Source organism: Watersipora subatra, chromosome 10 (genome assembly GCF_963576615.1).
Source record: "Watersipora subatra chromosome 10, tzWatSuba1.1, whole genome shotgun sequence".
NCBI lineage: Eukaryota > Metazoa > Bryozoa > Gymnolaemata > Cheilostomatida > Watersiporidae > Watersipora > Watersipora subatra.
Window position 1 is genome coordinate 44,019,896 of NC_088717.1, and position 27,422 is coordinate 44,047,317.

Genomic DNA, 27,422 nt, shown 5'->3' on the forward strand with positions numbered 1-27,422 from the left:
ACTGAGATAAGACATATCAAGTTTTTGTTATTTAAAAACCGTCATGAACAGTGCCCGGAATGTTAACCAGAGACTCTTGCTTCCTCTTTTGTAGTCGCCTCAGTATCAACACGGCACATTAGAATTGACAAGTGTACTAAGTAGAAATTCCAGCTGTCTCTAGTATAGTTGCCCCAATGTTAACTCAACACATCAGAATTGACAATTGTATTAAGTAGAAGTCCCAGTTCCTTCTGGTATAGTCGCCTCAATATCAACGCGACACATCGGACACCTCTTGTTAGAATTAAGCCACCGATCGACACAGTCACGATGGAAAAGGTGAAGACAAGGTAGTCGTCTACAAAAAAGGTGGAATAGGTGAAAAAAGAGAGGCGCATTCTTAAAGGTTTACTTGCAACAAAATTCCAATAGCCAAAGCAAAAGCAATAATCAAAACGTTTGAGTTGTCATTGAAATAAAGATATTCCAATCCGCAGCGTTTTCATGATGGCCACGATTAACTGTTCGTTTTCGAGCTTTTAAAACCTTTTAATCACATTTTCACGTATTTTTGCACCTACAACACAGCAAAGTAAAACATAGTGAATCTTTTGCTATCATATAACTGTAATGTGAATTTTGTTGCAAGTAAACCTTTAACTATAACACGATGTACATTATAATCGATGATTAATTAAAGATTATCAAAGATTTATGTTTTCTTGTACGCGGGTGTTTTTAATGAGCGGTTGCAAATCAGAAACTTATGGCTGTCTAATGAGACTCGATCATAAAGAAACTTTTTAAAGAGATTTGTCAGTGAACAAGTTCATAAAATTGCTGAAAATAAGTAACAAAAAAGCCTTCTTGTAATCCTGCACAATATGTTTCAATTATTTGGCAAGTTGGCATGTGAATAGGAATAAATATCAATTACAAATGCAGAGCTAGCCATGCTCGCAGAACATAGCTAGCTCTGCATTTGGCAGCTAACTTAGGCTAGCATAGGGTGCTAGCCTAAGCTAGCTAGCAGAGCTAGCTAGCTTAGGCTACTCGATACTAAGCATGGAAAATATAAATAACTGCAAGTCAGCTGATAAATTTTAAGAATAAGTAATTTGAACTACAATGTATATATGGTACAATGATGTATATGATGATGTAATTTGAATCATATATAATGGTGATTAAATTTAACAAGCAAGTTTTAACTCTTTGAAACTGTAGCATAAAATCAGCAAAGGAGCTGTTTTTTCGTTTTTATCGTATGCTCAAGAAAAAATTCTGGTTTTTATATATTTTAAAAATTTCAAATCCTTGTGTTTGATTTTTAATTAGTACAGTTCCAAAGTTTTAAATTGAGTGAATTACTAAATTGTGTGAGTTAGCACTGGAATACTGAAGGCATTTCATACAGGCGTAAAAATTAAAACTGTCTGCAGGCAGGAGATTAGTTTCTAATAACATACTGTTTCTTGTTTGTCTATATTAGACCAGATTTCAAGGTGTTAAATAGTGACTACATATCTGTAAGCTACTGTTGTGATAGAAGTCTGTAACTTACCGAACATGTTCACCTGTCTTGTATTCACTGATGCAGATAGTGCACTTGTCATCTGAGCTGCCCTGATCACTTTCACTATCAACCATCTGACTATATTGATAAGCAAATGTCATACGATCTATCGTCTCCTGTGAGGCGCCTTTATTTCGGTTATTAGTTGTCGAGGGAGGCTGGGTTGGAGCACGGTGGACGGGCTGCTGGTGTTGAACATGAAAAGAGTGTAGAAGGCCCATCAAATGATTGTGAGTCCGACCTCGCTGAGCAGGCTGGTAGGCCTGAGGCTAAATGAATGAAAAAGGTGATATAAAAGGTGGTGATGGTTTGTGTCTTCATTTTTCCTATGAATGTTAAAGGTTTTCAAATCATTTGAGCGGATTACATGCAACATCTAACAATAGGTTTGAGGCTTTAAGTTAAGGCTTTGATAATCATCTACGCAATTTCGGTCCTTTTAGCAGAGGAAAGTTTGTAATCGCTATATATCGAACCATTTATACAATTTTAGTAGCTATAACTGTTGGCTTTTTTCTTTTATGATTCTCGACGGCATTATTTGAAAATAATTTCTTTTTAAAATAAAAATATTGTCCAGTGAATGGCGTTAAACACACGAGTAAATATACAATTGACATCGAGTAATATGGTCTAGTTAGGTAATTAACAAAAGAGAGAGGGTTGTACTGCTTACAGCATGGTTGATAGTAATATGCATCTGTCCGACATTTAAGTAGCCAATAGGAGGAGTGCTTTCAGCTGTGATATTAGTGTTTAAATTGTCAAATACTGTTTGTCTTGATGTGAAGGATGGCCTTGACACTGAGCTCCGATTCGAGACACTGTTAATCATAAAACTGTAAAAATGAAAGATCAAGGTCAAAAAGCCATGTACCAAACATTGTTAAATGATCGAAAATGCTACGTACCAGGGCCCTGAACGATCATCATGGTTTTGGCTCTGGTTCAAAGACTCTGCAGGTAAGCTTTCCACATATCTATGCTGCTGTTGCGGTGCTTGTAGAGTCTCTTCTCTGTATATCACACATAAAATTGTTGCAGAGGTAAGGCAAAAACAGCTGGGAACATCATAACTAGTAGGTACTGTCACGACTCTGTAAGCATGCTTCAATAAAGAAAACACCTCGCAATGGAAACCGTTGGCCATTTCAAAATCACATATCTAGTTTTGCTATTCTAACTTAGCACACACAAATGCATTATGAAAAATTGCTTGGCTGTAAAAATCCAAACTAGATAATCTGGGTGAAAAGATAGATCTGCAAAAACAAATTATTTTATTCAAGCTATTAAAAATAAACTCGAATAGTGACTCTTCGACTCACATCTATGAATTACATTGTTCTTGAGTTTATCAAATTAAACAGACACTCACCTTGTAGGTTCTGTTCTGGTATAAGATTGCTCTGTTTCACGTAGAGACTGGTTATAAGGATCGTCAGGATTTTCATGCCTCTGCCTCCTTGTATCAAGGCTATGCCATGATCTCTCTCCACTGTTTCTTGGACCGTCATCAGATTCATATGTATCTTCGTTGTGCACAAGATGCCATGGTCTGATGTGCTCTCTCAGCCTGGGTAATTGTTCCTAAAAGTACATATTAGCTTATTTAAACGAGTACAAAACTGTGAGGAGCAATCAACTAAAGTGCTAGGTATCCTTGCAGTTGTTAAAGGTCATTAGTAAATACAACGCATCAACAAAAAGGAACTATGACAGCAGTTTAACATATAGAGTAGGCCTACATACTCTAGGTGGAGCAGCATGAGAAGAAGAGTGAAGAGCAGTCATACGGTGACTCTGGTCATTTAAGGTGTGAGTTTCAGTAGACCTTCTTGCACCCTGTTGCTGCTACAAATACAGCCATTTTCTATGTCACCTAAACTTGTTGGAAGCAAAGACGAAAATGATGAAAAGCAGACATTCCAATGACATACCAGTGTTGAAGAATGAAAGCCAGGAAATGGCTCCACAAGCGGTCTTCGTGGACTAGGACTGCGTCTATGATTCTGTTCTCCACTTTCATAATGTGATCCTGCAATAGAGATATAAACATTTGGTGCATCGAGGTGTACATTCATCTCAGCATTAAGGCATTCATGTGAGCTATGTTGGTTAAAAGCACCTTCTAATGCTAAAGAGCAAGCCAGTTGAATGCTTGTTATTGAAATGGAGTTCGCTAACTACCAAAGGACTTCATGTAAAAAGCTTTTGCAAACATTCATTAAAAAATCTACGAAAAAAAAATCAACTAGTAAACTTGCTCTAAGTTTTCTTTTTTTAGGCACTTCACAGTTTCATGAGCCTTAATTAGCACGAATCTTTGTTGCCAATTTAATAGTAGAGATTAGTCAAGAGAAGACAACTCTTACAGCTAGTAAACATCTCTTCAAACTCAACAACACGATTGTCAATACGGCTATTTCATACAGTCATATAACTCGTAGAGTATATACACAGTTACTACTCTGACTTACCTTCAGTGTAACCATAGTAACCATGGCGCACACAATGATCATTCCTGGCGACTGGTCTAATAAGACTGTAGTAAGGAGAATGAAAAGGAGAATAGCTAGGAAGCATTAGAATTGTGTGACTTCCAAGATGAGGAGCTGCAGACAAGACTGGATCATGATGGGGACTGGAGAACTGCTCTGGTTGAAAAGGGCTCTGACCACTCGTTAAATAGTGATGGATTTGTCTCGGGGCGCGGTTCTGTTGATGCCTACAATGATACATGTTTCAGGTTGTCAGATTGAGAAAACTTTCACTTGGTCTGCAAGGTGCTTACAGAAACTTCTAGACTGACATCTCCAATGAATCAAAGTGTTAGAATAGACCACACTTTATACATGTTAATGTTAAAAACGGTGGCAAAAAGATTACTTTCATGGCATGTTGACTTAGTACACTCAAAGGTCAATAGTGGCTGAACCATTTTCTTATTCGTCAATTATTTTGTTAAACTAACAGACTGTTTACCTCACACACGTTTTAGTAAATTTTATCATCAATTATTGAAGTCTTTCTATCATTTGCGATTGCTGCTGATGTTTTAAGTGATTTGAGTGGCAGGGTGTGTCAAGATTAAAATCGACAACAACTAGTTGGGCTAAATCGCACAGAAGAAAACTTGACGCCAGAATGACATCATTAGTTGCTATTGTCACTATCGATCATATGGGCTATTGTGTTCGTTGCAGAGTTAAACGCCTCTGTTCTATTTTGCAACTATATTCCCAATGAATTGAGTCAAACAACATACCCAGTCACTCGACTGTGAGGCTCTGGCATATGGTCCCATGTTGAACTATGAGAGACACCGGGGTGTCTGTCATGTATGGGTGATAAAGTGTTATTATGTGAAGTCAGCAGTTGTCCTAGAGTGGACCCTACTTGATCAGGTCGCTGTCTAGCTGATGCAGAGACCTCAGGCAGGTGCTCTTGTGATGACTGAAATACAACGGCATTTGCTAGATTGCAGCACAATATGTCTACTTGATGAGATTCTAGATTTGTAAATGGTGAGAGAGTCTTAGCTCTTCCAACTCATAATAAAATATAAACAGACGATACAAAGCAAACGTTTTATGGACAAAGTGAAACTGGTGACAAAGCAACTAGACATGAAACTATTTACACAAGACGACTGGAATGCGTAAAGATTATAATAAGGCTATAATAGGCTACTGCGCAAAGACTAATAAACCTGAAAACAAAAAGTAAGTACCAAAAAAGTTCTCATATCTTTTTACAGCAGAAGAAGCGGTATGATGATTAATGACAAGTGCCTTCCCATGCCAACAAATATTGCTGACTACAGCAAACAATGAATGACTCATCATCATTCCTGCCTCACAAATGACTAGATTCTGTACAAAGTTTAGTAAAAATCTAATTGAGATATAACTGACGATGGACTATTCTAAAATTAGCCTGCCTTATATAAATACATCTTTTGTAAGAATATAATACTTGAACGTTTTGATAGTCAAAATCGGTTAGAGTTAACATATAAGTGTAATTACCTTTACACCCCTAATTTCTCCACAGTTTGACAGAATTCATCGGAAATACTAGATAAAAACACATAGTTCAACATATACGACTTGAATATACGCTGGCACACACTCACCATCGTATTATCAACAGGTGTTGCCATCTATTCGTCTGATGCGGTCAAATCGGTAAGCTCAGCAGCAACAGCAGGTATTCCGGTCAAGTCTACTTCGGCAACTGAAAAAGATCTCCGTCTCCTCTTGCTCCCAGTGTGAACTGTTACAACACCAACAATGCAGCGGAAACAATTTAGAACAATGCATTGGATTTAATAAAGGATCATAATTATATCAATACACAATTTGACATCCACATGGTAATTTTGTACTTAACAGATTTGTAAAATCAGAGACTAATCAGAGAGTCAGAATTAAAAGCTGAGTACAAATTCTGACTCATGAACTCAAGTCATGGACAATCTCTGTGTAATTACCAAATAACTACCGATGTCTAACTAACCGACAAAGACAATCAACAATAGGTACCAATATAGAATAGGAGAGAAAATGACTAGCAAACAAAAGAAGGATAAACTTTAGCTATGTTTAATCCTAATAAAACTAGAGAAGTTGGCACACTTATGGAGCCTTAAAATGAGATAAAATTGTGTTGAGAACAAACAGTACACATGACTCGTTAAAGTCTTTAGGCGTCTACACTATTCTCCTAGTTTCAGCTAAAATCTTTTAGATATTTCATATTTTGTCTTCAGAACTGTCAGTCTGGAAATGTGTGATTCCTTAAATCTTTCCCAAATTTACATTTGGTGTCTCTGCATACTACCTGACTGAGCAAACACAACCCAAAGAGCAAGCAATGCATTAAAAAGGTGCTTTTATGAAAAACTTTCAGCTTTTTTCATAAAAATGCGTCGAGTGATTATAAAACAACAATATTCATACCATGACTCTAACCTGAAAGGGTAATAAGTGGTTAGTATACTGCTTTATGATCAGTTGGTCAGTGTTTTTACTCATAAAAGACCCATTGGGGGTGTTAGAAGGTGCATCCAGCCTCATTTCCGTCTGCGCCTCAACCAAATCAGGTCAGGTGAAATTACCTGCTACAGGTAATATGTAATCTTACTCCTACACTTTCTAATGTACATAAACAACTTCCTTACAATATCGCTTTCCATTACCTTGTACGCATACACTGATTTCATGATACACTGTTTTCATTCAAAGAATCAACGGCATCACCTTGCTAAAACGAGAGGTTGATCCTGATATCAATAATAATCTTTAGTGGTATACCACCAACCATACGAAGATCAATATGCAAAAAGTTACGTTTTGTTGATCTCTCATCTCAATGTGAATACTGTATTTTTCAATTTCTATATTGGGGGATAACATTCAGTCATGAAGGAGATCATATAAAGGACTCGGCCACGTCATAAGTGATGACGTGTATTTTCATCAAATACATTTCTTTTGAGGCAATGCAGATATTTCATAAACAGAAAGCCAGCACTGCTGTTTTACTTTAAAGCTGTACATTTTCATATTATTGTTGGTTGAGATAAATATATTTTTTGTCTCAACATATCGATAGCGGAAAAGGATATTCCTTTTACAGAAACCTAGACTTAGACTTATATAGGCCTACTATTATTCTATCATCTAGCTTACCACACTTCCGCCAATCACATTGCCAAATCTTTGAACATATTGGCTTATCACAAACTGAAATTGTATCACAGGCTTCAAAACTCTGCGTAAACTAGGCCCAGGATAGTTGTGTTTATCATTCCACACACATAACTGACATCGTTTACTATTTTGTGACACCAGCATACTACATCTACTATTTTTGGAATGTAGTGAAGATATAATTTTGTTGATGATTATTAAAAATATCGATGAAAAATTATACAGACATACATGCGCACACCAAAGTATATTAACATGAACATCCACTCTTTGCATAAAAATACTTTAAAAGTTCACCACACTATTTCATGTTATTAATATATCTAAAGCAGTGTAAAACTATTCACTTTTGTTATGGTGAGTGTGACACCTTGTGCTTTTTAACATTTATGTGATATACACATATGTTTCTGAGTGTTCATATCTTGTTTTTGTGTTTTCTCTACTTCATAAAACTCTCACTCAACTCTCAAGCAGGAGCAAAAATAAGTAAACGTTGAAAGCAGAATAGAAGACATAAACATAAGTTAAATATGCATGATGAATACTTATGGCAGCGTTTTATGGAAAGAAACAAAGGAAACAAGTTATGTTGTCAAGCTAATCAGTAAAGGAAAAGTACCAGCAAGCTTTATAAGTACAATGGAAAGATGAAGAACAAATATCTAAAGAGCGCCAATAGTGATAAAAAAGTTAGAGCTGTCCTGGACTAATAGAAACTGTCATTTTCCATGGTCATTTCCAAGTTGAACAAGAATCCTCTGTGTGTATTGTATTTTGGCTGATTGCTAACAAGTTCTTATATATTTCACTTTACTTTTATTTAAATTTTGTCTGTATATAACAACCTTTTTTAAAATTATATGGGATAATTTTTGAAACTGATTAAAAAGTCGGTGAGAACACAACTACCATGGAAAAACCAGCCGAGGCAAATCATCTAAAAAGAGTTATACATAATAGCGCAGCATATTGTTTACAATATATTAAAATAGAGAAGAAATAACATAACTTCTTACCACTGAACAAGTTTTACATGTAGAATAATATCTGAGGAAAGATAGCTCATGATTATTTTATTCAGGTTTTGTATAAATCAGAAATTAAAACTTCATTTATCTGCCTTGTCACCATCTTTTACTGCTGGTTCGAATACAGACTACATTTAAAGACCAGATGACCAGATAGCACGGCTGCTCTATAGAATTGGATTGAGTGCTTTCAAAATCTGTGGGTTTCCTGAAATAGAATAAAGCATTCTAGTGGCATGACGAGAGTTTAGAGAAGTTAAACTGATACTTGGTAAAAAAGGGGATTGACACGGACAGTTATGAGATTCTCAAACTGATGCTGTATGGTTGGCTCCTTGAATTAAACCTCCTGAATAATGGTTTGTACAAATATGAAGCAACTGCTCAACATAAGTTGCAGTAATTATGATGAAAATGTAGGAAAAGGCATTTGTTCATGACAATTTCATACCATTTCATTATTGAAAGATTAATATCAAAAGTTGTCTGCTAACGATGATAAAATAATCCTTAATAACTAGTCAAACAAAACAGCAAATTTTACATTTTCACTTTTGACGTCTATCATAATTCACTGGTAAATGTTTGCTTATTAAAATTATTTAAATAAAGGCCAAATGTCAGCAGTCTTGCAAATCATCAATAATGTTTAAATAAAAATAACAAAAAAAACTTTTTAATGAAGTTTTTGGATTATACCGGAAAGTAAATTACTTTGACTAGAAAACTCAGTTCGATGTAATAAACTATGTTGCTTCAGCGCATATTCCTTACTGGTTATATTAAAGGAACCTTCTAGTTGTTCAAGGTACTTCTGCTACATAGAGCTCAAGCTTGATCTCTAAAGCTTGTATATCAAACTTGTCATTCAGACACAAGTTACAACGAATCTTGGCAGTAAAAGTATCTTACTGAATGTTTTTTTAGTTGTCATGCTACACTTATCATGATTTGATATTCACTGAAGACTTCTTAATGTTTCCTCATACTGAAACCTTTGTCAAGAATCTTGTTGCCATCCTTTTTGTTATGGCCCACGGTGTTACCTTCTGTGTGAAACCAATCTAGAGTTTATAGGGGTGTTTCAAGTCAATAAGTGATAATATGTTGGTGAGATGAATTTTAGACAAGTGCAAACCTTTAACATTTCATTTTAAACAAAGTTTGTCCAAAGGTCTCTTTTAGTCAACAAAACTGACAACAAACTTTTTGTGCCTCTGTGAATGGCTGTGTCAATAATTGTTGAATTTTTGCCTCTACGTGTCTGAAGATGGATATACCACGCCCTGAATGACTAGGTTTAAAAATTAACCTACAACTGCGCTCAGAGGCTAACTAATGTGTGTAATGGAAGCGGGTGACAACGATGCGAGGAAAGCTTCTAATCATGCCAGTGTGGGACTTTTTCTGCTTAAAATCGCAAGCTGTAGATTTTTTGAAAACAACTTTATAATTATTAGTATTCTGAAACTCTGCTAGGTTTATCAAATTATTGTTCTCATATCAGATGATTCTAGGATTTCTCATTATGGTATATATAATGTTTGTTTGATTATACAAGTACTATCTATATTATACAACACAAAGTCATAAAAAGTATGCTATGTATGTAAACAGTATGAAGTAAAGTTACAAGATATTGATGCAATGCTGTTTTTTTCTAATTCTGTAACTATAATAAAACTTATTACACACAATCAACCTCTACAGTTTTACAAGATGGAAACTGATACGACAAAATGGAAACCTGTAGAAATGCATTTGTCATAGCACCTTAAAGCAAAGTGAGCACATAGTACTAGTTGAGAAACAACATACCATAAAAAAGTTCACTATATTTAAAAAATAATGCAATAAAATAATATTATGTCAATATATATAAAAACTGAGATAAGACATATCAAGTTTTTGTTATTTAAAAACCGTCATGAACAGTGCCCGGGGTGTTAACCAGAGACTCTTGCTTCCTCTTTTGTAGTCGCCTCAGTATCAACACGGCACATTAGAATTGACAAGTGTACTAAGTAGAAATTCCAGCTGTCTCTAGTATAGTTGCCCCAATGTTAACTCAACACATCAGAATTGACAATTGTATTAAGTAGAAGTCCCAGTTCCTTCTGGTATAGTCGCCTCAATATCAACGCGACACATCGGACACCTCTTGTTAGAATTAAGCCACCGATCGACACAGTCACGATGGAAAAGGTGAAGACAAGGTAGTCGTCTACAAAAAAGGTGGAATAGGTGAAAAAAAGATAGGTGCATTCTTAAAGGTTTACTTGCAACAAAATTCCAATAGCCAAAGCAAAAACAATAATCAAAACGTTTGAGTTGTCATTGAAATAAAGATATTCCAATCCGCAGCGTTTTCATGATGGCCACGATTAACTGTTCGTTTTCGAGCTTTTAAAACCTTTTAATCACATTTTCACGTATTTTTGCACCTACAACACAGCAAAGTAAAACATAGGGAATCTTTTGCTATCATATAACTGTAATGTGAATTTTGTTGCAAGTAAACCTTTAACTATAACACGATGTACATTATAATCGATGATTAATTAAAGATTATCAAAGATTTATGTTTTCTTGTACGCGGGTGTTTTTAATGAGCGGTTGCAAATCAGAAACTTATGGCTGCCTAATGATACTCGATCATAAATAAGCCTTTTGAGGAATTTTGTCAGTGAGCAAGTTGATAAAATGGGTGAAAACAATTACCAAAAAAGCCTTTTTGAAATCCTGCACAATATGTTTCAATAATTTGGTAAGTTGGCATGTGAATAGAGTTATATATCAATTACAAATACAGAGATAACTGAATGACCTTATGCAACTGCAGTGCAATATTACCATGCCATGTTCTACATTTGGTTCAAGGCCTTAGCAAAAACTTATATATAATTGCTCAATAAGGAAAACTAAACATAAATACTAGACACAAATAAGTACTCGATACTAAGCATGGAAAATAAAAGTAACTGCAAGTCAGCGGAAAAAATTTTAAGAATAAGAAATTGGAGCTACATTGTATATACGGTACAACGATATACTCAATATGTAACTTGAATCATAAATGATGGTGATTGAATTTAACAATCAAGTTTTAACACTTTGAAGCTGCGAGATAAAATGAGCAAAGGAGTTGTTTTCCATTTTTATCTAATGCTCGAGAAAACTTATGCACTTCTGGTTTACGTATATTTAGAAAATTTTAACCCTCTGTGTTTGATCTTTACTTAGTATAGTTGCAAAGTTTTAAATTGAGTGAATTACTAAATTGTGAGCTAGCACTGGAATACTTAAGGCATATCACACAGGCGTAAAAATTAAAATTGTCTGCAGGCAGGAGATTAGTTTCTAATAACTTAATGGTTACACAGCCAATAGAATTTGTGAATATGATCTAGTTTCCTGTTTGTATATATTAGACCAGACTTCAAGGTGTTAAATAGTGACAACATATCTGTAAGTTACTGTTGTGATAGAAGTCCGTAACTTACCGAACATGTTCACCTGTCTTGTATTCACTGATGCAGATAGTGCACTTGTCATCTGAGCTACCCTGATCACTGTCACTGTCAACCCTCTGACTGTATTGATAAGCAACTGTCATACGATCTATCGTCTCCTGTGAGGCGCCTGTATTTCTGTTATTAGCCATCGAAGGAGGGTGGGTTGGAGTACGGTGGAAGGGCTGATGGTGTTGAACATGGAAAGAGTGTAGAAGGCTCATCAAATGATTGTGAGTCCGACCTCGCTGAGCAGGCTGGTAGGCTTGAGGCTAAGTGGATAAGAAAGGTTATATAAAAGGTGATGATGGTTTGTGTCTTCATTTTTCCTATGAATGTTAAATGTTTTCAAATCATTTGAACAGATTACGTACAACATCTAACAATAGGTTTGAGGCTTTAAGTTAAGGCTTTAATAATCATCCACACAATTTCAGTTCTCTTAGCAGAGGAAAATTTTTAATCGCTATATATGGAACCATTTATATGATTTTAGTGGCTAATTGTTGCCCTTTTTCCTTTTTTTCTTTTATGATTCTCGATGGCATTATTTGAAAATAATTACTGTTTTAAATGAAATTATTGTCTAGTGAATAAAGTTAAATACACGAGTAAATATACAACTGACATAGAGTATCAGGGTTTAGTTAGATAATTAACAAAGGAGAGAGGGTTGTACTGCTTACAGCATGGTTGATAATAATATGCATCTCTCCAACATTGAAGTAGCCAATAGGAGGAGTGCTTTCAGCTGGGGTATTAGCATTTGGATTGTCAAATACTCTCTGTCTTGATGTGAAGGATGGCCTTGAAACTGAGCTCCTGTTCGAGTTACTGTTAATCATAAAACTGTAAAAATGAAAGGGCAAAGTCGAAAAGTTGTGTACCAAATATGGTCAAATTATTGAAAATGCTACATACCAGGGCCCTGAACGATCAACATGGTTTTGGCTGCGGTTCAAAAGCTCTACAGGTAAGCTTTCCACATCTCTATGCTGTCGTTGCGATTCCTGTAGAGTCTCTTCTCTGTATAACACACATAAAATTGTTGCAGGGATAAGGCAAAACCCGCCGGTAACATCATAAATAGTGTGTGTTGTCAGTACTAGGTAAGCATGTCTTAATAAAGAAAAAGAAAAAAAGGTCGATATGGAAACAGCCAGCTTTTACATAACCATATCTCTAGTTTTACTATTCTAACTTAGCACACACAAATGCATTATAAAAACTGATTGGCTGTCAAATTCCAAACTATACAATCTGGATAAAAAGATAGATCTGCAAAAACAAATTATTTTATTCAAGCTATTAAAAAACAAACTCGAAAAGTGAATCTTCAACTCACATCTATGAATTACATTGTTCATGAGTTTCTCAGATTAGACAGACTCTCACCTTGTAGGTTCTGTTCTGGTATGAGATTGCTCAGTTTCACGTACAGACCAGTTATAATGATCATCATGAGTTTCATTCCTCTGCCTCCTTGTATCAAGGCTATGCCATGATCTCTCTCTACTGTTTCTTGGACTGTCATCAGATTCATATGGATCTTCGTGCTGCGCAAGATGCCATGGTCTGATGTGCTCTCTCAGCCTGGGTAATTGTTCCTGAAAATACATATTACTTCATTTAAACAAGTACAAAACTGTGAGGAGCAATCAACTACAGTGCTAGGTATTCTTGGAGTCGTGAAAGCTCAGTAAATACAACGCATCAACAAAAAGGAACACAGACAACAGTGTAACATATAGAAGTAGGCCTAGATACCCTAGGTGGGGCAACATGAGAAGATGAGTGGGGAGCAGTCATACGGTGACTCTGATCATTTAAGATGTGAGTTTCAGTAGACGTTCTGGCACCCTGTTGCTGCTACAATTAGAGCCATTTTCTATGTCACCTAAACTGGTTAGAAGCAAAGACGAAAATGATGAAAAGCCGACACTCCAGTGACATACCAGTGTTGAAGAATGAGAGCCAGGAAATAGCTCCACAAGCGGTCTTCGTGGACTAAGACTGCGTCTATGATTCTGTTCTCCACTCTCATAATGTGGCCCTGAAATAGAGATATAAACATTTGGTGCATCAAGGTGTACATTCATCTCAGCATTGAGGCATTCATGTTAGCTGTGTTGGATAAAAGTACCTTCTAATACTAAAAAGTCAGCAAGTTGTATGAGTGTTATTGAAATAGAGTTTGCTAGTTACCGAAGGATTTTATGTAAAAAGTTCTTACAAACATTCATTAAAAAAGCTACAAGAAAAAATACATACTAAATATTAAATTTGCTCTAAGTTTTCTTTTTTTGGCGCTTCACACTTTTATAAGCCTTAATTAGCACAAATCTTTGCTGTCTATTTAATAGTAGAAGTTAGTCAAGAGAAGACAGGTCTTAAAGCTAGTTAGATGTCCTCAAACTCAACAACATGATTGTTAACGCCGGTATTTCATACAGTCATATAACTCGTAGTGTATAAACACAAATACTACACTGACTTACCTTCGGTGTAACCATAGTAACCATGGTGCACACAATGATCATTGCTAGCGACTGGTCTAATAAGGCTGTAGTAGGGATAATGGAAAGGAGAATAATTAGGAAGCATTAGACTTGTGTGATTTCTATGATGAGGAGCCGCGTACAAGACTGGGTCATGATTGGGATTGGCGAACCGCTCTGGTTGAAAATGGCTCTGACTGCTGGCTAAATAGTGGTGGATTGGTCTCGGAGCACGATTATGTTGTTGCCTACAACGACACATGTTTCAGCTTGTCAGATTGAGCAAACTCTCACTTGGTCTGCAAGGTGCCTTCAGAAACTTCTACACTGACATCTCTAATGAATCAAAGTGTTAAAACAGAACACACTTTATACATGTTGATGTTGAAAACATTGGCAGAAAGAATACATTCATCACAAGTGAACTTGGTATACTCAATGGTCAATAGTGGCTGAAACATATTCTTATTTGCCAATTATATTGTTAAAGTAACAGTTTGTTTACCTCACACACAAGTTTTAGTAAATTTTATCACCGATTATTGAAGTCTTTCTCTCATTTGCGATTGTTGTTGTTATTTTAAGTGATTTGATCGGCAGGATGTGTTAAGATTAAAATTGACAAAAACTAGTTGGGCTAAATCGCACAGAAGAAAACTATGTGCCAAAATGACATCTTTAGTTGCCATTGTTAGTATTGATCATATTGGCTATTGTGTTTAATGCAGAGTTAAACGTCTTTGTTCTATTTTGCAACTACCCTAGGACACTTATGGATTTGCGTCATCTAACTTTCGCATTTTCGCGGAGTCATCCTTTCGCGAAAATTTCATGAGCAAAACTAAACTATCATAACGAACAAGCGAAAACGCCAAATTAAATAGCTCTGTTCGTTGAAATCCACAATAAAATCGTCATTTTAGAAATGCAGGTAATTTTCGTGTGTTGTTGGGCTCACTGGGATATTTCTGGTAAACTCATTATAGCTAATACCGATTGAGCAGCATGGCAAAGCAAATTAAGATAACAAGTTTTTTTTGAAAAGCCAAGACAAATGAAGAAGATGATGATATCAGCTTAGTCTCCAAATTTGTAACTGATGAGGATGAAAGTCTAGTAGGTGAAATCATAAAGTTGAATACTAATTATTGCAGTGGTGAATTTTGCTACCAGCCAAAAACAATAACAACCCTCACCAGGTCTAACCATGTAATACAGTTCTGGTTGTGAAGTTGCTTGTTATCTATTTTCTTTTTCTTGTGACTTGAGTGTGAAAGACATGTGAAAGTCACGGCGGGAGGGACCTAGACGTCATTGATAGTCCAAGAAACAAATTGCAGCAATCGATCAAATTGAATTATCGATCTCACCCAAGCATTTCTACCTGCGATATACAAATACAAACTATAGTCCCAAATTGAAAATCTAGCCAACTGGACCTGAGGAATCTAATGTTTGTTCTGCTGCATTTATTTTCACGTCACTATATTTTCGCACTCATCAGAGCCGTGAAACTATGTTGCAGCAAAATTTTATTCTGTGTGCTACTCAGGAAACTAAATACCAGCGAAATAAGGGTGTCCTAGTGTATATTTATAACGAAATGAGTCAAACAACATACCCAGCAACACGACTGTAAGGCTCTGACATGTCGTACCACGATGAACTATGAGAGACACCATAATGTCTGTCATGTACGGGTGATAAAGTGTTATTATGTGAAGTCAGCAGTAGTTCTAGAGTAGACTCCGCTTGTACAGGTCGCTCTCTAGCTGATGCAGAGACCTCAGGCAGGTGCTCTTGTGATGACTGAAAGACGACGGCATTTGCTAGATTGCAGCACAATATGTCTACTTGATGAGATTCTAGATTTATAAAGGTTGAGAGAGTCTTAGCTCTTCCAACTCGTAATAAAATGTAAACAGATGATACAAAACAAAAGTTTTATGGACAAAGTGAAACTGGTGAAAAAGCCACTAGACATGGAACTATTTACACAAGACGATGGGAATGCATAAAGATTATAAAAAGACTATAATACTAGGCAAAGACTAATAAACCTGAAAAGAAAAATTAAGTCCTAAAAAGTTCTCACATCTCTTTACAGCAAGATAAGGATTAGGGCATGAATGGTTTACAGCACTTGTCATGATTAATAACAAGAAACTCACCATGCCAACAAATATTGCTAACGACAACCAACCACGAATGACTCTACATTATTCCTGTCTCATAAATGACCAGATTCTGTACAACACTTGATAAAAACCTAATTGAGATATTATAACTGACGATGGACTATTCTAAAATTAGCCTAGCTTATATAATACATATTGTGTAGGAATATAATACTTGAAAATTTTGATGGTCGAAATGGGTTAGAGTTAACATATAAGTGTAATTAACATTATACTCCTAGTTTCTCCACAGTATGACAGAATTCATCGGAAACGCCAGATAAAACTGCAAAGGTCAACATATACGATCTAAAGATACGCTGACACACACTCACCATTATATCATCAACAGGTGTTGCCATCTATTCGTTTGATGCAGTCAAATCAGCAAGCTCAACAGCAACAGCAGGTATTCCAGTCAACTCTATTTTGACAACTGAAGAAGACCTCCGTCTCTTTCCGCTCTCAGTGTGAAGTGTTACAACACTAACAACGCAGTGGAAACAATTTAGAACAATGCATTGGATTTAATGAAAGATCATAACTATATCAATACACAACTTGACATCCACAGGGTAATTTTGTACTTAACAGATTTGTAAAATCAGAGAGTGAACATATAATGACTCCATCTACACAGAAAAAGTAGATTATTCAAGCATTTAAAACATTGAAACCATGGTGATAGATAAATAGACAAACAAACAAAAAATAAATTGAATACAATAAATAAAAGTGCATGAACTGTATTAAAACTAGTTTAGTTTGCAAAAAACAATGAAGATTTAGTAAAGGTCTACTAGTGTGAAGGATTTTTCTTCCTATTGGATGAGTTACTTACATAAACTGATTGAAGACCGACTGCACTCACATTGCAGTCAGAATTAAAAGCTGAGTACATATTCAGACTCATAAACTCAAGTCATGGACAATCTATGTATAATTACCAGATAACTATCAATGTCTAGCTAACAGACAAAGACAATCAACAAAAGGTGCCAATAGAGAATAGGAGAGAAAATGTCTTGCAAACAAAAGAAGGATAAACTTTAGCTATATTTTAATCCAAATGAATCCAGAGAAGTTGTTACAATTATGGAGCCTTAAAATGAGATAAAATTGAGCTGGGAACAAAGAGTACACATGACTCGTTAAAGTCTTTTGGTGTCTACACTGTTCTCCTAGTTCCAGCCAAAATGCTTTAGATATTTCATATTTTGTCTACAGAACTGTCAGTCTGGAAATGTGTGATTCTTGAAATCTATCCCAAACTCTCATCTGGTGTCTCTGCATACTACCTGACTGAGCAAACACAACCCAAAGAGCAAGCAATGCATTAATAACATGCTGTTATGAAAAACTATCATTTTTTTCTGTAAAAATGCTTTGAGTGATGATAAAACAATAATGTTCATGCAATGACTGTAACCTGAGAGGGTGATAAGTGGGTAGTATACTGTTTTATGATCAGTAAGGCAGTGGTTTGAATCACACAATAACCATTGGTGGTGTTAGGAAGTGCATCCAGCCCTATTTGTTTCTGCGCCTCAACCAAATCAGGTCAGGTGAAACTACCTGCTACAGGTAATATGTAGTCTTATTCCTACACTCTTTCGAATGTACATAAGCAACTTCCTTACAATATCGTTGTCTTGCATCTTGTATGCATACACTGATTTCAAGATACACTGTTTTCATCCGAAGAATCAACTGCATCACCTTGCTAAAACGAGAAGTTGATTCTGATATCAATAATATTCTTTAGTGGTATACCACCAATCATATGAAGATCAATATGCAAAAGTTACACATTGTTGCTCTCTCATCTCAATGGGAATACTGTATTTTTTAATTTTTATGTGGGAGATAACATTCAGTCATAAAGGAAATCAAATAAATGACTCAGCTTTGTCATCAATGATGATCTTACACAATCCAAACATATTAATCATGTTTGCGGATAGCTTTCATCAAATACATTGCTTTTGAGGCAATGCAGATATTTCATAAACAGAAAGACAGCACTGCTGTTTTACTTTAAAGCTGTACATTGTCATATTATTGTTGGTTGAGATAAATATATTTTGTGTCTCAACGTATCGATAGCAGAAAAGGATATTCCTCTTACAGAAACCTAGACTTAGACTTATATAAGCCTACTACTATTCTATCTTCTAGCTTACCACACTTCCGCCAATCACATTGCCAAATCTGTGAACAATTTGGCTTATCACAAACTGAAAGTGTATCACAGGGTTGAAAATTCTGCGTAAACTAGGCCCAGGATAGTTGTGTTTATCCTTCCACACACATAACAGACATAGTTTACTATTTTGTGACACCGACATACTACATCTACCATTTTTGGAATGTAGTCAAGACATAATTTTGTTGATGAGTATTAAAAATATCGATGAAAAATTATACAGATATACATGAGCACACCAAAGTATATTAACATAAACATCTACTCTTTGCATAAAAATACTTTAAAGGTTCACCACACTACTTCATGTTATTAATATATCTAAAGCAGTGTAAAACTACTCATTACTGTTATGGTGAGTGTGACACCTTGTGCTTTTTAACATTTATGTGATATACACATATGTTTCTGAGTGTTCATATCTTGTTTTTGTGTTTTCTCTACTTCATAAAACTCTCACTCAATTATCAAGCAGGAGCAAAAATAAGTAAATGTTGAAAGCACAATAGAAGACATAAAAAATAGTTAAATATGCATGATGAATACTTATGGCAGCGTTTTATGGAAAAAAACAATGGAAACAAGTTATGTTGTCAAGCTAATCAGTAAAGGAAAAGTACATGCAAGCTATATAAGTACAATGGAAAGATGAAGAACAAATATCTAGAGAGCGCCAATAGTGACAAAAAAGTTAGAGCTGTCCTGGACTAATAGAAACTGTCATTTTTCATGGTGATTTCCAAGTTGAACAAGAACCCTCTGTGTGTATTGTATTTTGGCTGATTGCTAACAAGTCCTTATATATTTCACTTTACTTTTATTCAAATTTTGTCTGTATATAACAACCTTTTTAAAATTATATTGGATAATTTTTGAAACTGATTAAAAAGTCGGTGAAAACACAACTACCATGGAAAAACCAGTCGTGACGAATCATCTAAAACGAGAAATACATTATAGCGCAGCATGTTGTTTACAATATATTAAAATAGAGAAGAAATAACTTAACTTCTTAACACTGAACAAGTTTTACATGTAGAATAATATCTGAGGGAAGTTAGCTCATAATTATTTGATTTAGGTTTTGTATAAATCAGAAATTAAAACTTCATTTATCTGCCTTGTCATCATCTTTTACTGCTGGTTCGAATACGGATTACATTTAAAGACCAGATGACCAAATAGCACAGCTGCTCAATGGAAATAGATTGAGTGCTTTCAAAATCTGTGGGCTTCATGAAATAGAAAAAGGTATTCTAGTGGCATGGTGAGAGTTTTAGAGAAGTAAAACTGATACTTGGTGCAAGAGGGTAACGGCATGAACAGTTGTCAGATTTTCAAACTGATGCTGTATGGTTGGCTCCTTGAATGAAACCTCCTGAATAATGGTTTGTGCAAATATGAAGCAACTGCTCAACATAAGTTGCAGTAATATTGATGAAAATGTAGGGAAAGGCATTTTTTCGTGAGAATTTCATATCATTTTTTTATTGAAAGTATAATATCAAAAGTTGTCCGCTAACAAAGATAAAATAATCCTTAATAACGAGTCAAACAAAACAGCAAATTTTTCATTTTCATTCATGACGTCTATCATATTCACTGGTAAATGTTTTTATTAAATTTATTTAAGTAAAGGCCAAATGTCAGCAGTCTTGCAAATCATCAATAATGTTTAAATAACAATAACAAAAAATTTTTCATGAAGTTTTTGGATTATACCGGAAAGTAAATTACTTTGACCAGAAAACTTAGTGCGATTTAATAAACTACCTTACTTCAGTGCATATTCCTTACTGGTTATAATAAAAGAACCTTCTGGTTGTTCAAGGTACTTGTGCTACACAGAGCTCAAGCTTGATCTCTAAAGCTTGTATATCAAACTTATCCTTCAGACACAAGTTTCAACAATTCTTGGCAGTCAAAGTGTCTTACTGAATGTTTTTTTAGGTGTCATGCTACATTTATCATGATTTGATATTCACTTAAAACTTCTTAATGTTTCTTCATACTGAAACCTTTATCAAGAATCTCGTTGCCATCTTTTTTGTTATGTCCCACGGTGTTACCTTCTGTGTCAAACCAATCTAAAGTTTATAGAGGTGCTTCAAGTCAATAAGTGATGATATGTTGGTGAGATAAATTTTAGACAAGTGCATACCTTTAACATATCATTTTAAACAAAGTTTGTCCAAACATCTCTTTTAGTCAACAAAACTGACCACAAACTTTCTGTGCATCTGTGAACGGCTGTTTCAATAATTGTTGAGTTTTTGCATCTAAGCAAGTGAGGGTGGATATACCACGCCCTGAATGACTAGGTTCAAGAACTAAACTACAACTGTGCTCAGAGGCTAACTATAATGTGTGTAATGGAAGCGGGTGACAACGATGCGAGGAAAGCTTCTAATCATACCATTGTTGGACTTTTTCTGCTTAAAATCGCAAGCTGTAGATTTTTTTAAAACAACTTTATAATTACAAATATTCTGAAACTCTGCCAAGTTGATCAAATAATTGTTCTCATATCTGATGGTTCTAGGATCTCTCATTATGGTATATTTAATGTTTGTTTGATTATACAAGTACTATCTATATTATACAACACAAAGTCCTAAAAAGTATGCTAGGTATGTAAACAGTATAAAGTAAAGTTACAAGATATTGCTGCAATGCTGTTTTTTCTAACACTGTAACTGTAATAAAACTTATTACACACAATCAAACTCTACAATTTTACAAAATGGAAAATAATACGACAAAAGGGAAACCTGTAGAAATGCATTTATCATTGCACCTTAAAGCAAAGTGAGCACTTAGTACTAGTTGAGAAACAACGTACCATAAAAAGTTTACTATATTTAAAAATTAATTTAATAAAAAAATGTTATATCACTATATATAAAAACTGAGACAAGACATATCAAGTTTTTGTTATTTAAAAACCGTTATGAGCCGTGCCCGGGGTGGTAACCAGAGACCCTTGCTTCATCTTTTGTAGTCGTCTCAGTATCAACACGGGATATCAGAATTGACAAGTTTAATAAGTAGAAATTCCAGCTGCCTCTAGTATAGTTGCCTCAATGTTAACTCAACACCTCCGAACTGAAAAGTGTATTACGTGGAAATCCCAGTTCCCTCTAGTGTAGTCGCCTCAATATCAAGGCGACACATCGGACACCTCTTGTTAGAATTAAGCCACCCATCGACACAGTCACGATGGAAAAGGTGAAGACAAGGTAGTCGTCTACAAAAAAAGTAGAATAGGTGAAAAAAGGTAGGTGCATTCTTAGAGATTTACTTGCAACAAAATTTCAATAACCAAACCACAAAAAATAATCAAAACGGTAGAGTACGTCATTGAAATAAACATATTCCAATCTAAGGCGTTTTCATGATGGCTGCGATTAACTGTTCGTTTTCGAGCTTTTCAAAGCTTTTAATCACATTTTCACATATTTTTGCACCTACAACACAGCAAAGTAAAACATAGGGAATCTTTTGCTATCATATAACTGTAATGTGAATTTTGTTGCAAGTAAACCTTTAACTATAACACGATGTACATTATAATCAATGATTAATTAAAGATTATCAAAGCTTTATGTTTTATTGTATGCGGGTGTTTTTAATGAGCGGTTGCAAATCAGAAACTTATGGCTGTCTAATGAGACTTGATCATAAATAAGCCTTTTAAAGAGATTTGTCAGTGAGCAAGTTCAAAAAATTGGTGAAAATAATTAACAAAAAAGCCTTCTTGTAATCCTGCACAATATGTTTCAATAATTTGGTAAGTTGAACTACAATGTATATACGGTACAATGATGTATATGATGATGTAATTTGAATCATATATAATGGTGATTAAATTTAACAAGCAAGTTTTAACTCTTTGAAGCTGTGGCATAAAATCAGCAAAGGAGCTGTTTTTCATTTTTATCGTATGCTCAAGAAAGAATTCTGGTTTTTATATATTTTAAAAATTTCAAATCCTTGTGTTTGATTTTTAATTAGTATAGTTCCAAAATTTTAAAATGAGTGAATTACTAAATTGTGAGTTAGCACTGGAATACTGAAGGCATTTCATACAGGTGTAGAAATTAAAATTGTCTGCAGGCAGGAGGTTAGTTTCTAATAACATACTGGTTACACAGTCAATAGAATTTGTTAATACAATCCAGTTTCCTGTTTGTATGTATTAGACCAGATTTCAACGTGTCAAATAGTGACCACAAATATGTAAGCTACTGTTGTGATAGAAGTCTGTAACTTACCGAACATGTTCACCTGTCTTGTATTCACTGATGCAAATAGTGCACTTGTCATCTGAGCTGCCCTGATCACTGTCACTATCAACCCTCTGACTATATTGATAAGCAAATGTCATACGATCTATCATCTCCTATGAGGCACCTATATTTCTGTTAATAGTTGTCCACGAAGGGTAGGTTGGAGCGCGGTGGATGGGCTGTTGGTGTTGAAAGGCCCATCAAATGATTTTGAGTCCGACCTCGCTGAGCAGGCTGGTAAGCCTGAGGCTAAATGAATGAAAACGGTGATATAAAAGGGGATGGTTTGTGTTTTCCTTTTTCACATGAATGTTAAGTGTTTTCAAATCATTTGAACAGATTACATACAACATCTAACAATATGTTTGTGGCTTTAAGTTAAGGCTTTAATGATCATCCACACAATTTCAGTTCTCTTAGCAGAGAAAAGTTTTTAATCGCTATATATGAAACCATTTATATGATTTTAGTAGCTATAACTGTTGGCTTTTTTTTTATGATTCTCGACGGCATTATTTGAAAATCATTTCTGTTTAAAATAAAAATATTGTCCAGTGAATGGAGTTAAATACACGAGTAAATATACAATTGACATCGAGTAATATGGTCTAGTTAGGTAATTAACAAAAGAGAGAGGGTTGTACTGCTTACAGCATGGTTGATAGTAATATGCATCTGTCCGGCATTGAAGTAGCCAATAGGAGGAGTGCTTTCAGCTGCGGTATTAGTGTTTGGATTGTCAAATACTGTCCGTCTTGATGTGAAGGATGGCCTTGAAACTGAGCTCCTGTTCGAGATACTGTTAATCACAAAACTGTAAAAATGAAAGATCAAAGTCAAAAAGCCATTTACCAAACATGGTTAAATTATTAAAAATGCTACATACCAGGGCCCTGAACGATCATCATGGTTTTGGCTCTGGTTCAAAGACTCTGAAGGTAAGCTTTCCACATATCTATGCTGCTGTTGCGATGCCTGTAGAGTCTCTTCTCTGTATATCACACATAAGATTGTTGCAGAGGTAAGGCAAAAACAGCTGGAAACATCATAACTAGTAGGTACTGTCACAACTCTGTAAGCAAGCTTCAATAAAGCAAACACCTACCTATTGATCATATGGGCTATTGTGTTCGTTGCAGAGTTAAACGCCTCTGTTCTATTTTGCAACTATATTTAAAATGAATTAAGTCAAACAACATACCCAGCAACTTGACTGTAAGGCTCTGGCATGTCATACCGTGTTGAACTATGAGAGACACGAGAACGTCTGTTATGTACGAGTGATAAAATGTTATTATGCGAGATCAGCTGTTGTTCTAGAGTAGACTCCGCTTGTTCAGGTCGCTGTCTAGCTGATGCAGAGACCTCAAGCATGTGTTCTTGTGATGACTAAAAATACAACGGCGTTTGCTAGATTGCCGCACAATATGTCTACTTGATGAGATTCTAGATTTGTAAATGGTGAGAGAGTCTTAGCTGTTTCAACTCATAATAAAATATAAACAGATGATACAAAACCAAAGTTTTATGAACAAAGTGAAACTGGTGATAAGGCAACTAGACATGAAACTATTTACACAAGACGACGGGAATGCGCAAAGATTATAAGAAGACTATAATACTAGGCAAAGACTAATAAACCTGAAAAGAAAAGTTAAGTCCTAAAAAAGTTCTCACATCTCCTTACAGCAGGAGAATGACCACAGCGGGAATGGTTTACAGCACTTGTCATGCTTAATAACAAGTGACTCACCATGCCAACAAATATTGCCAACTACACCCAACAACAAATGACTCTTCATTATTCCTGTCTCATAAATGACTAGATTCTGTACAACACTTGATAAAAACTAAGAGATATTATAACTGATGATGGACTATTCTAAAATTAGCCTGCCTTATATAATACACATTGTGTAGGAATATAATACTTGAAATTTTTGATGGTCGAATTCGGTTAGAGCTAAAATATTAGTGTAATTAACTTTATACTTCTAGTTTCTCCACAGTATGACAGAATTCATCAGAAACGCCAAATAAAGACGCAAAATTCAACATATACGACTTAAAGATACACTGACACACACTCACCATCGCATCATCAACAGGTGTCGCCATCTATTCGTCTAATGCAGTCAAGTGAGCAAGCTCAGCAGCAACAGCAGGTATTCCAGTCAAATCTACTTCGACAACTGAAGAAGACCCCCGTCTCTTTCCGCTCTCAATGTGAAGTGTTACAACACCAACATTGCAGCGTAAACAATTTAGAACAATGCATTGGATTTAATAAAAGATCATAACTATATCAATACACAATTTGACATCTACAGAGTAATTTTGTACTTAACATATTTGTAAAATAGGGGGTAAACATAAAATGACCCGATGTACACAAAAAAAGTTGATTATTCAAGCAATTAAAACATTAAAACCATGGTGATAGATAACTAGACAAAAAAAATTGAATACAATTAATAAAGGTGCATGAACTGTATTAAAACTAGTTTGGTTTGCAAAAAACAATGAAGATTTAGTAAAAGTCAACTATAGTAAAGGATTTTTCTTTCTATTGGATAAGTTACTGACATAAACTGATTGAAGACCGACTGCAGTCGCGTTGCAGTCACATTGCATACAGAATTAAAAGCTGAGTAGATATTCAGACTCATAAAGTCGAGTCATGGACAGTCTATGTATAATTACCAGATAACGACCAATGTCTAGCTAACAGACAAATACAATTAACAATAGGCACCAATAGAGAATAGGAGAGAAGATGACTAGCAAACAAAAGAAGGATAAACTTTAGCTATGCTTTAATCCAAATGCATCCAGAGAAGTTGTTACAATTATGGAGCCTTAAAATGAGATAAAGTTGAGTTGAGAACAAAAAGTACACATGACTCGTTAAAGTCTTTAAGTGTCTACACTGTTCTCCTAGTTTCAGCCGAAATTCTTTAGGTATTTTATATTTTGTCTACAGAACTGACAGTCTGGGAATGCGTGACTTCTTAAATATTTCTTAAATTTTAATTTGGTGTCTCTGCATACTATCTGACTGAGCAAACACAACCCAAAAAGCAAGGAATGCATTAAAAATGTGCTTTTATGAAAAACTCTCAGCTTTTTTCATAAAAATGTGTCGAGTGATGATAAAACAATATTATTCATACCATGACTATAACCTGAAAGGGTGATAAGTGGTTAGTATAGCCTAATGTTTTATGATCAGTGGGTCAGCAGTTTTAATCATACAAGAACCATTGGTGGTGTTAGAAGGTGCATCAAGCCTCATTTGCTTCTGCGCCTCAAACAAATCAGGTCAGGTGAAACTACCTGCTAAAGGTAATATGTAGTCTTACTCCTACACTCTTTCTAATGTACATGTACATAAACAACTTCCTTACAATATCGTTTTTCATTACCTTGTACGCATACACTGGTTTCATGATACACTGTTTTCATCCAAAGAATCAACTGCATCACCTTGCTAAAACGAGAGGTTTATTTTGCTATCAATAATATTCTTTAGTGGTATACCACCAATCATATGAAGATCAATATGCAAAAGTTACACTTTGTTGATCTCTCATTTTAATGTTAATACTGTAATTTTTTATATGGGAGATAACATTCAGTTATGAAGTAGATCAAATAATTGACTCGCCTTCATCATAAGTGATGATCTTACACGGTCCAAGCATATTAATCATGTTTGCGGATAGCTTTCATCAAATACATTTTTTTCATGCAATGCAGATATTTCATAAACAGAAATTCAGCACTGCTGTTTTACTTCAAAGCTGTAAATTGTCATATTATTGTTGGTTGGAATAAATATATTGTTTGTCTCACCATTTTGATAGCGGAAAAGGATAGTCCTCTTACAGAAGCCTAGACTTAGGCTTATATAGGCCTACTAGTATTTTATCTTCTAGCTTACCACACTTCCACCAATCGCATTGCCAAAGCTTTGAACATATTGGCTTATCACAAACTGAAAGTGTATCGCAGGTTTCAAAACTCTGCGTAAACTAGGCCCAGGATAGTTCTATTTATTCTTCCACACACATAACAGACATAGTTTACTATTTTGTGTCACCAACATACTACATCTACCATTTTTGGAATGTAGTGAAGACATAATGTTGTTGATGATTATTAAAAAATATTGATGAAAAGTTATACAAATATACATGAGCACACCAAGGTATATTAACATGAACATCCACTCTTTGCATAAAAATACTTTAAAGGTTCACCACACTACTTCATGTTATTAATATATAGCAGTGTAAAACTAATCATTACTGTTATGGTAAGTGTGGCCCTTTGTGCTTTTTAACATTTATGTGATATACACATATGTTTCTGAGTGTTCATATCTTCTTTTTGTGTTTCCTCAACTTCATAAAACTTTCACTCTATTAAATC

The 27,422-nt window shown here is 35.0% G+C and overlaps 2 protein-coding genes across 2 annotated transcripts; both read right to left on the reverse strand.

Moving 5' to 3' along the window:
- Positions 1–210: 210 nt before the first annotated feature.
- On the reverse strand, positions 211–5,723 carry LOC137407113 (E3 ubiquitin-protein ligase Arkadia-like). The gene is made up of 9 exons (XM_068093713.1): positions 5,697–5,723; positions 4,827–5,014; positions 4,039–4,286; positions 3,499–3,596; positions 3,311–3,412; positions 2,937–3,148; positions 2,235–2,397; positions 1,547–1,827; positions 211–340 (listed from the first exon to the last, which is right to left on the reverse strand). The coding sequence occupies exons 1-9, from the start codon at positions 5,721–5,723 to the stop codon at positions 211–213; spliced, it is 1,449 nt and encodes a 482-aa protein (XP_067949814.1).
- A 4,677-nt stretch (positions 5,724–10,400) lies between these two features.
- Positions 10,401–16,855, reverse strand: LOC137407114 (E3 ubiquitin-protein ligase arkadia-C-like). The gene is made up of 10 exons (XM_068093714.1): positions 16,829–16,855; positions 15,938–16,125; positions 14,317–14,564; positions 13,774–13,871; positions 13,586–13,687; positions 13,214–13,425; positions 12,740–12,844; positions 12,505–12,652; positions 11,810–12,090; positions 10,401–10,530 (listed from the first exon to the last, which is right to left on the reverse strand). The coding sequence occupies exons 1-10, from the start codon at positions 16,853–16,855 to the stop codon at positions 10,401–10,403; spliced, it is 1,539 nt and encodes a 512-aa protein (XP_067949815.1).
- Positions 16,856–27,422: the final 10,567 nt, after the last annotated feature.